The 11,755-nt window shown below is 33.6% G+C and overlaps 1 protein-coding gene and 1 pseudogene across 1 annotated transcript; both read left to right on the top strand.

Moving 5' to 3' along the window:
- The first annotated feature begins 6,780 nt into the window (after positions 1-6,780).
- LOC115982139 (peroxidase 5-like) lies at positions 6,781-8,243 on the top strand. Its single transcript, XM_031104659.1, has 2 exons — positions 6,781-7,232; positions 7,407-8,243. Exons 1-2 carry the CDS (start codon positions 7,017-7,019, stop codon positions 8,172-8,174), a joined length of 984 nt encoding a protein of 327 aa, XP_030960519.1. The 5' UTR covers positions 6,781-7,016; the 3' UTR covers positions 8,175-8,243.
- Positions 8,244-8,988: 745 nt separating this feature from the next.
- LOC115980267 lies at positions 8,989-10,216 on the top strand (annotated as a pseudogene).
- Positions 10,217-11,755: the final 1,539 nt, after the last annotated feature.

Consider the following 11,755-nt stretch of genomic DNA (forward strand, 5'->3'; position numbering starts at 1 on the left):
AAAAAACAAATCCACTAGAAAGAATCGAAGTTCATACAATAAGACTTACAAGCCCCCACGCTCGACCCACCAGTAGAACTTACTGACATGACCACATGCAAACTCCGAATCCACAGACTCTTTCTTTCTTGGATTCACCACCAGATACAAGCACACCCGCTTGTGTTTTCTTTAAACTTCAATGGTAGCAACCGAGTTGATCATCAAGATGTAGATAAAATCTCCTCCTTGAAAACCCTAAGTTTGTATAAAGGAAAGCTGCTCTAGATCTCACAAGAGATTTACACAAACAGCAATATGAGCAACACTAAAACGTGGCTAGGGTTTGCCTTTTATACTTAGGACAAATTAAAAAAACCCTAAACATTTTAAACAACTAGGGTTGAGTTGGAAATCTGCAGAAAAAAACATTCTGCCCGAGATTCGATAGATCGAACATAAGCTTCTATCGATCGAGCCAGACTGAAATGCACAATACTTTCTGCATTAGCTCGATTCTAACTTTACATAAAATATACAACTTTGAGCAAGACTAAAACACTTCTAAACATATTGTTTTGATCATGGTTTGCCAACAATACACATTAGAGTTCTAAATACATAAAACCTAAGTCTTTAGAACCTAACAATATATATTATAGGTTTATTTGTGTGACTGTTGAAACTTTTTTGTATGATTTGCTTACGTATTTGTTTCATTTTTCTATGTTGATTCAAGTGAAAATTTGTTCTTTTGAAAGTTTGTGAGTGAATTTTGTTGAGACATTAATGGGATAAATTGGTATTTGTTGGATGTTACAAAATGTGCAAAGCATTCGTTTGTGGATCTTGAGGTTTATGTTCACTGCTTTATTTACGACCTTTTTTTTTTTTAATGATACCGAAATATGTGAAGTGATTGTAACACAAACAAACATAATTACTTGAAAGTGCTATTAACCAATTTGCTGACCCTAATTTAGATTTTGATTTTTTATTCAATATATTTTAATACATAAAATTCACAGTTGACCATCAACTTTTATTATTATTATTATTATTATTATTATTATTATTATTATTATTATTATAACTGGAGATATCTACCTTTTTATTATTATTAATTCTTATAATAATAAATGGTTATTTAAAACCTAAGTTCTCTGCATCGAGAGAAGTAGACAATACTATTGAGTTATAAGGCACTGAGGGCTTGTTTGGTTAAAAAATTCCACACAAAAGGGAAAAGTGTCCACAGCGGCTTCAACCTTAGAAAATGATGCATTGGTAATGGGATTGGCCTCGAGAATAAAACTCCCAACAATAGCACCATAATTGTCTAAGCCAAAGTCATCTTACAAGAAACCATAGTACAGCTCACTTAATATACTATTATATGCAATCAAGAAAAGAAAACGGAGAAGAACTGTGACTTACTAAGTGAGTTACAAGTTCCCGCTCAATAATGGTGTAGCCTTCTAAAGAACACTTATTCCACACAAAAGGGAAAAGTGGCGCACTCAACAACTCCTATTGATATGACAAGAAGCGGTGGTAGCAGGTTTTGACTTGTCACATCAAGTTTTGACTTGCCAAAGAAGTTGCGGCTTCATTCTCAAACAAACGAAATTGCTGTCCATGTACCATTTTCAGTATGTTACAACAATGTAGAAAGAATAGTGGCTGTGACATTGCCACATGCAAAAGCATCTCGGCACAACGAGTCTCATTTTATAATATCCTATTATAGACGTGCATCAAAGAAGAACCTCCCACTTGCTTATAAGTTGCGCTATTCATCTCTTTAAGCATATACAACATCCATCTTACAAGGCGTCTTCTCATGCTATTATGGTCAATTTTTCCCATCAAGGCCTAAGATGCGAAGGCTATTATGGATGGGTAGTACCATGATCAAACAATAGACACTCTATGGAAATCATTAATCATGGCTTTGCCAACACTTTTCTTATCATTACAACAGGCATGAAGTGAAAACAACTTGTGACTCTACAATTTTTATTCACATTCACCACAAGAACACAATACTGGGGACTGCCATCACATATAGCAGCTATGTCACGCCTCTATATTATATCGCCAAGTGATATCTTTGCTCTGTTCCATCTCAAATAAGCTGTCCTAAGGCGACTAGCAATGTTGCTCATGGATATGGCTTCATCAAAACTAATCTTGACAAACACAATCTCACCAAGTTGGTCAACAATAAAGCAACTAAAAAATTGAAGCATCGTTAATGTCTCGTTCATCATCATCTCCTCATCTGGACCCAATTCGCCCATTCAAATTTACAGCAAACAATGGGGACAATTTACCTCCAACAAGATGGCCAACTCAAAGTCAAGCATAGCTGCATTGAAAACTAATTTCCAGGCCTTGCCACTATTGGAAATAATGGGTGTCGGGTTTGAAATGAGCTTCGACTTCAATGAGAATAATGGCTCAACCTTTTGAACCAGTACATCAACAATAGGATGTCGCTTACAACATCATCCTCCTATAACAAAGTTTCACTCCTTTTTCACAAAGGTTCCTTCCTCTTCGCCAAATAGCATTGCTAAGCCAAAATTAGTACAGATGGTCCTACAACCGTGGGCGAGAATCTTTCGCAAACCTCTATTAACATCATCGATGGAACAACTCACTCTTTGTCGATAGGTTTCCTCTTTCTTTAGTGATGGCACTTCGTCCCACATAAATCCTGACATTTTGAATGGTGGACTGTGCTGAGCTCTTCAAATTTATGCCCTTCACCAATGGAGATCTCAAGAGAGAAATTTCTTAGATTTACCAGACTTATGTGTGACTGTGATTAAGGATCTGAGAAGGAGCAGTAGCAGCAACAGTCCGGATCTAATCTGAGAAAAAGAACATACAACAGCAGCAGCAGTGATGGAGGCGTTGATGAGGTTGAGTGGAGGAAGAGTGAGGTTAGGGTAAAATTTTGAGAATTGTAATTTAGGTTTTCAGTCCATATTTATTTTTTATTTTGTAGTTTTTAGTTTGTCAGTTATATACATATATATATATATATATATATATTGTGAGAGTTTCTCGGTTATTTTTTCAGAATGCATTCGTATACCAATTATTTTATTTTTATTTTTATTTTGGGGGGGCGGGGTGCTATTAGAACGAAAATTTAATATACTAGCTTTTTTTTTTTGGGGAGGGGGGAGGGGCGCATTGATTAAAATAAGCGTGCGTTTGGCATTGATTATTTTTGCTAGTTTATTTCACTATTCAGCTTATTTTTGGTACTATTTATAGGTCTCACTATACTATTTCAGCTAACTTTTAGCTATATCTATAATACTTTCAGTAAAAAAATTTCAGTTTCAGCTAAAGAAACTGTTCTTAAACCGACACTAAATATCCATTAATTCAGTTATCCACTTAATATTAAAATGTATGAACATCAAATTTTCTATGGATTCTCAACTAAAGAAAAAAGAAAACAGATAAAGAAAAAAGAAAGAGTGAAATCAGAAATCTTAAATAATAGTTACAGCCATAGGTAGCACACTACGTGTATGTTTGGCATTGATGAAAGTTGCTAGTTTATTCTACTATTTATTTAATTGTTACTACTATTTATGGGTCTCACTGCACTTTTTGATACTATTTATGGGTCTTACTGTTCTTTTCCAGCTAACTTTTACTTTTATCTACTGTACTTTCAGCAAAAAGTTTTCAATTTCAGCAAAATAAGCCAATCTTAAATAAACCCTGCATTTATGGATAAATTTAGATGATATTTATCATTTTTTCAATAGGTAGCACACTGTAAATTGGGTTCCCATTATACAAAAATGCTAGCTACTTGGTCAAGCATGCTAAACTAAATTGTCACCTAAAATGGGTTCCCATCAATGCATAAAAGCCAGCTACTTGGTCAAGCATGCTTAATCACGCGTTTTCCTACTTGTTCCCGCTGGCAATAAATGCTTAATAATAATAAGTAAATTGAATAAAAAATATAATTAAATATTGAATAAAAAATAGAAAGCAATTGAAAAAAAAATTAATTTTTTTTGCTACAGTCAGTTTGAAAATTTTTTTATATATAAAAATAACGAAAAGGCAATAAATATAAAATTTTACTATTGGATCTCTTGTATTTTATTTCTATCCTTTCCAAATAGGGACAAAAAATAAAACCAAAACGTCATGTAAAGCCAGAAGTCAAGAACCCAAAATAGTAGTAAGAAAAAGATAATGAAAATTTCATCGACTTAGTCAGCAAATTAAATATGTATAGTTATTTTACATAGCCAGTGCCTGTTTGACATCCATGAAAGTCAAAGAAGATAAACGCTTGACCACCCACTCCAAAACTTGTAAAATAAGAAACTGCTGGTGGAGTGTGTCACGCCCCAAACTCCAAAGGGTCCAAAACATGAGAGAGACGTCTCAAGTACCTGTAAATTTTTTTTTCCTTCTTGACAATTCAATCCACATAATTATTATCAAGTGCCAACAACAAGAATTATCCTAATCATCCCATAGAATATACTTTTAGAGTAAGTCAGAGCTCTAAGCATTAATTACAAGGATCATAGGCCACAAAAGAATAGAGGTCTAAAAACAACCATTACATGACAACAGCTTGTCCCAACAGTGGAAAATATAGTCATAACCACTATAATATACAAAAGAATGAGTCAAGCCTAGACTAAGATGTACACCATCTAATATATCCATTACACAAAAATTCAGCCTCCATCAGTAGTTAGTCTAACTACTATTAGCCACCAAAAATGCTGTCTCAAAAGATTGTTGCCTACTCTGAAAAGTTATAAAAATAATGGAATGAGACAAAGCCCAGTAAGTAGCATAATTAAAGGGGGTGGGGAAATGCAAGTTTCATGATGGTAACAATTTACTAATCATGCTTTTAATTCAGGAGTTTCCAAATAGTTTCTACAAAACTATTTCCCAAAAATAATATGACAATAGTGAATAAATTGACACAGCACAAAACTTCTCAAAATGTTCTCATGAGATTACATACTATACATTCCTCAAAATATCTCAACATGAAACTACTTACTATACTGTGAGCAATAACACACCGTTCCAAACTAGAAAATCTAACCCAAGGCCACATGATAATCGCCGACACAAAGCCGGAACTCATTGCCGACACAAAGCCGGAACTAAACTGCCGACACAAAGCCGGAACTCATCGCCGACACAAAGCCGGAACTCATAACCATCACAAAGACGGGTGCTAAGATACTAATGTCACACAGACTATAGTATCTAGCTAGGTAATCACCGAGTAATCACATGTCACAGCACATGGGTAGAACATAAAGAGCTCACATAACTTTAATTCAAAATACATAATTTCACTTCTAAGTAGTTTCATAAAACATTTGAATGCCCAAGATATTCACAAGGTTCTCAATGCCTTCAACTTATTTCTTGCCAAAGAGATTTTGTATTAACTTCCCAAATAACATAGGCCAAGATAAAGCATCTTTATATTTTTGCAAATAATGCAATAAATCCATAATACGCATTTTCTAGAATTTAATCAAAGATGCTAGTCTTTTCTTTGCTAACAAATCATGCAAATCCCCCATATGCAATAAGAATATGCATTTTCATATATAATCATATATAGTAGGGTCATAACACAACACCTTTTAGAAAAACATAGTTCCACCATTAATTTTCCAAAATGTGTTTGACCCAAAAACAATATTTATAAGATATGGTTATTTTTCAAAAATACCCATTAAAAAGCTACTTACCTAGCAACCGCAAAATCCTAATTCTCCAAGCTCCAAGGGGAGATTAGCTAGAACCTAAACAATGTCAAGCAAATCTATCACAATGAGCACAAAACTTGAAATTGTATCTAGCTACATATTAGGAATTGCCAAATAAGCACTAAATTAGGCAAGCCTAGATTTAGCCTCACAAATAATATTTTCCATCTCCAAAGTTTCTCAACCAATTACTTTACAAGACATAGACTCCCATTATACTTATGAATCATACAAGGTATTATTTCTAACATCAAAACCTCAATAATTTATAAATAGTTTCCACATGGTTTTCACAACATCATCAAGAGACCCATGACACCAAAATCACAATATCCTTTCAAACAAACAATTTAGATCTTTAACTAGCTCCAAATAAACTATAAAATTATATTCACAATTTCATTTCACAAGATATACCTCAAAACCCCTAAATTTTCACCATAACAAGCCCTAGATACCCAACATTGTAAAAGCATGAACTCACTCAACAATTACATCCACCAAGACCAAAACCCATAAGTATAACACATGAATATCATTTCCAAAGCTCTTAAATCACATGAAAATCATCATTAAAGCTTGGGTAAAATAACCTCAAATAAGAACATAATACTCATCAAAATAGATTAAAACTTTTACCTCAATTTACTTATGTGAAGGTGTGATGTTCTTGAGGATTTTCTAGTGATTTGCAAGAAAAAAATGGTAGAGGTGAGGATGAGGAATGTACCGGTGGGAGGGTGAGGGAGAGGAGTGTGTGTGTGAGTGTTGTGTTGACTGAAAAAGAAAAAGAAAAGGAGAATAAGAGTGGGAGTGACCGGCCAAAGAGAGAAAAGAGGGAGAGGATTGTGTGATGGGTAGTGGGGTTAGGTGGGGGCATATTGGTCCATAAAAATTCTGACTTAACCCTTTTTTTTTTTTTTTTTTTTAACTCACGGGATGTTACAGAGTGAGCCAAAGAAGAGACTGTTTCCTCTTTCTTAACATGGAAACCCTCAAACTTAGACAGCTTCAAGTTTTTCTTTCTATGCAGCAATACACGTTTTTGTTTTCTTCTGCCAGACTCAACTTCACTAACTTCTTTCCTATAAATGCTTGGCTAACATCAACCTTTATATTCATCTCCTTCTTGCTTATAATATTCTTCTTTACTTATCAGTTCTTTCTTAGCTCTTTTCTCTGAGTCTTATTCATTCGCTCTTTACAGTAACGGGATATTTGGGTTGTAGAGTAACTATGCCAACAATCAAATTTTGCTTGGTTTTCTTTGTTACTATGTCTATGATGGTGTCAATTTCACTGGCGATGCCATCACTCAAAGTGGGTTACTATCAATCAACTTGTCCTTCTGCAGAGACCATTGTGAGAAACGCTGTGATCAAAGCCGTATCAAGCAACCCTGGCCTCGCTGCTGGCCTCATCAGAATGCATTTTCATGACTGTTTTGTCAGGGTATGTTAGCACTTTGCAGTACCAATTAACTTGTTATATGTTCACTAGAATCTGTACCTAAATTTGCACTCTTCTGCTTTTCCTTTATGTTCCCGCAAAAAGAATATACCTTAGAAGCTACATAATTACTAAGCTGTTAGAGTTAAATCTTATTTTCAATGTTATTTATGCCAGGGTTGTGATGCCTCTATCTTACTTGATTCAACCCCCGGAAATCCAGCAGAGAGAGACAGTCCAGTCAACAATCCAAGCTTACGAGGTTTTGAAGTGATATTTGAGGCGAAGGCCGCACTTGAAGCTCAATGCCCACAAACAGTCTCTTGTGCAGACATTATTGCATTTGCTGCTCGTGATAGTGCTTACAAAGTTGGAGGCATAAGTTACAAAGTTCCATCAGGACGCCGTGATGGTAGGGTGTCACGTGAAAATGAGCCTATTGATAACCTTCCACCACCTACCTTCAATGCTCAGGAACTCGAACAAAGATTTGCGCAAAAAGGACTTAGTCTTGATGAAATGGTGACACTTTCTGGTGCACATTCTATAGGAAGGTCACATTGTTCTTCTTTCTCAAAGCGATTATACAATTTTAGTGAAACAAATCCACAAGACCCTTCAATGGATCCTATATTTGTTAGAGACTTAAAGACCAAGTGTCCACAAAATGCTGGCAATGTCGATCCAACTGTGCCACTTGATGTACTTACACCAAATAGGCTTGATAATAAGTACTATATTAATTTGAAGAACCACCATGGCTTATTGACCTCTGATCAATCTCTTTTGAGTAGCCCTTCAACGGTCGGAATTGTCAGGAATAATGCAAGGCAAGGAGAAATATGGGCTTATAAGTTTGCAGCAGCTATGGTGAAAATGGGTTACATTGATGTGCTTACAGGAAGTCAGGGTGAGATCAGGAAAAATTGTAGGTTTGTGAACTAGATATTATAGGTTTATTGGTGTGACTACTAAAATTATTTTGTATTATTTTCTTACATTAATTCCTTATTCAATGTTAATTCAAATGTAAATTCATTCTTTTGTATGTTTTTGAACAAATTTTGTCGAGAAATTAATGGGATAAACTTGTATTCGTTGGATGTTACAAAATGTGCATAGCTCTTTTTAAAAACCTCTTTTTCATTGCTTTATTAATGGATTTTTTTTTTTCATTGCTTAATTTACATCCTCCTTTTTTTTTCTTTTTTTCTTTTTTTGGGAAAAAAATTATACAAAAATGTGTGTAGTGAATGTAACCCAAAGAAACAAAATTATTTGAAAGAGTTAATAGCTGACTCTAAATTGGATTTTGATTTGTTATTCAACTAAATTCGAGATTTTTATTTTTCACTCGACCAAATTCAAGATATAAAAATTGCAGTTCACTTTCTGCCCTGTTCTTTTATGTACTCCATATAATAAAGGAAGGATTTCAAACCTAAGTTCTCCCTATTTGGAGAATAAGACAATAATATCGAGCTCTTGATAGTTCTCCCTCTAACTTTGGCACTTACGTTAGAATCATACAATTTCATTCACTAAAAAACAACAGAGGAAACTTTTAATTGTTCAGAATTCCTATTTTATTGAATCCACCAACCACTGAATAGTGAATTATGTGAAACATTAAATTTAGATGATGTAAATCCTTTTTTTTAATATAGTTTTACTTTCAAATTATGTAAATTCCATTTTAAAAATGGGTTACTTTGAAACATGTTATCAATCATGTTGTTTATATAACACAATTTCTATGATGATCAGGTAAGTGACTTGAGGTCTAGCCTTAGTGTGATAGAAATTTCCTTTAATTAAAAGTAATATGTCCTGAGTTCGAGTACGGGTATTAGCCTCTTAAATAAATTGCCAAACTGAGTTGTGGGGCTTAGCCACACAAAATTGAACACCCTTGAAAGTTGAAACCACCATATTATTCTATTAACTATTATTATCACAATCCGTTTGTAGACATACTCAAATTCACACCCAATTTCACAATATATTTGAATATTAATTTGTAATTGAATTCATCACATACATATGGGCGCACCATTGACAATTGATGAAAGAGTGAAATTGTTGTGCACTAATCACGAGTACATCCAAGCATATTGTTAAATTGAGTGTATCTATAAAATTTTTCTTATTATTATAATAAATATCCATTAATTCAGTTATTCACTTAATATTAAAATGTATGAGCATCTAATTCACTTAATAATAAAATCACTTAGTCATACCCCCTTTTAGGTTTTAAATATTTAGTCATAAATGTTTAGGTTCTAATTTTATTGTATGTTGGAAAAACCGAGAACAAAAATATGTCTAGTATAAGATCTTAGTGTCTTAGAAGTGTTTTAGACATTAATCAAATTGATACGAGTCAAAGATTCAAGAACATACAAGTTGGAGGCATAAGTTACAAAGTTCCATCAGGACACCGTGATGGTAGGGTGTCACGTGAAAATGAGCCTATTCAAAACCTTCCGCCAACTACCTTCAATACTCAGCAACTCGAAGAAAAATTTGCATAGAAAGGACTTAATCTTGATGATATGGTGACACTTTCTAGGGCACATTCCATTGGCAGGTCACATTGTTCTTCTTTCTCAAAACGATTATACAATTTCAGTGAAACAAATCCACAAGACATTTCAATGAATCCCATATTTGCTAGAGACTTAAAGACCAAGTGCCCACAAAATGTTTGAAATGGCAACGGTCCAATAGTACCACTTGATGTAGCTACACCATATAGGCTTGATAATTAGTACTACAAAAATTTGAAGAACCACTATGGCTTGTTAAACTCTGATCAATCTCTTTTAAGCAGCCCTTCAATGGTTAGAATTGTCAAAAATAATGCAAGGCAAGGTGAAACATGGGCTTATAAGTTTGGAGCAGCTATGGTAAAAATGGGTTACGTTGAGGTGCTTACAGGAAGCCAGGATGAGATCAGAAAAAATTGTAGGTTTGTGAACTAGATATTATAGGTTTATTGATGTGTCTATTGAAAATATTTTGTATTATTTGCTTACAATGTTTCATTCTTCAACATGATTCAAGTGTAAACTCATTCTTTTGTAAGTTTTTGAATAAAATTTGTTGAGAAATTAATGGGATAAACTTGTATTTGTTGGATGTTACAAAATATGCATACCATTTATGCGTGGAACTTAAAAATTAAGTTTATTACTTTATTTATAACCATTCTTTTTCTTTTTTTTGGGTTGAAAAAATCATACAAAAATGTTTGCAATAGTGAATATAACGCAAAAAAATAAATAAATAAATAAATAAAGATAAAATAAAAATAAAATAAATATTTGGAAGAGCTATTGTCCAATTAGCTTACCCGAACTTAGATATTGATTATTCATTTTTAATATATAATAAATGGGAGATTCAAATATATATATAAGCTCTCCCTTTTAAAGAATGAGACAATACTATCGAGTTATAGGGCTCTTAATAGTTAGTCCCCCTAAGTTTGGCACTTACATATAAAGCATACAATTTCATTCAACAAAGACCATAAGAGGCAAAAATTAATTGTTCAAACTTCCCATTTTATTGATTCCAACAACTATTGAACAATGAATTATGAGAAATATTGAATTTAATTACATGATACTAATCCATTTTTATAGAGTTTTACTTTCAAAATGATGTAAATCTCATTTTAAATATGGTTTACTCTGTATTTGTCAATGAAGTTGTTTATATAATATAATTGCTATGAAAACTAGATAAGTGGCACCATAAGTTAGAAGAAATATTTCACTCCAGCGGGAGGAGTCCTCCCTCCTCTCTTGGAAAGTGTGGGCCCTACAAGGATACCATATTAGGACCCACACCTCATGTTGAGGAGTAAAAACTCCTCATGTAAGAGTAAATAATTTCTTGTGAGTTAGTAACACATGTTGTGACGAATTACATGTTGGTTCTTAAAATAAGTTTCTTGGACTCATTATATGAATTAGGTTTCAAGCACTTAAAGCGAACAACGTTATTAATTAATTATAGATCGATAGAATTTCTCTTTTTATCAATGTAAGAATTAGGTTGACCTCATTAACCTTTTGTGGGCGTCTTTATTTATTTATGTGCTTTGGTCTCAGATCTTGGCCCTTGACTTGTGCTGAAAGAATTTATAATTAAGTTGCCTAGGAATTTATATTACTTGAGGTTGTTCTAGTGCATTTCTAGAAGATTTGATCTGTGGTGCTCAAGTTTCTTCTTTCAAAAGTAGTAGAATGGGCCATGTTTGAGGCTTTCTGCTTGAATGGCTGGATTCGGGAGTAATTTGTAAATTTGTTGGATTGTTAGAGCCTGATGTCATGTGGTAGAAACCTTGGATTTTGTTGGGCTTTGAGGCCCAATACTGTGCCGTCTTGTTTATTATTTCCATTGAGCTTGCACTGCCTAGTTATCTGATTATTAATAATAAAAAAAGGTATTACCCTTTTCAACAGTCCATTAATTCAGTTATCTAATGAGAGACAGAGTAAAACATTTTGAAC

Source organism: Quercus lobata, chromosome 3, assembly GCF_001633185.2.
Source record: "Quercus lobata isolate SW786 chromosome 3, ValleyOak3.0 Primary Assembly, whole genome shotgun sequence".
NCBI lineage: Eukaryota > Viridiplantae > Streptophyta > Magnoliopsida > Fagales > Fagaceae > Quercus > Quercus lobata.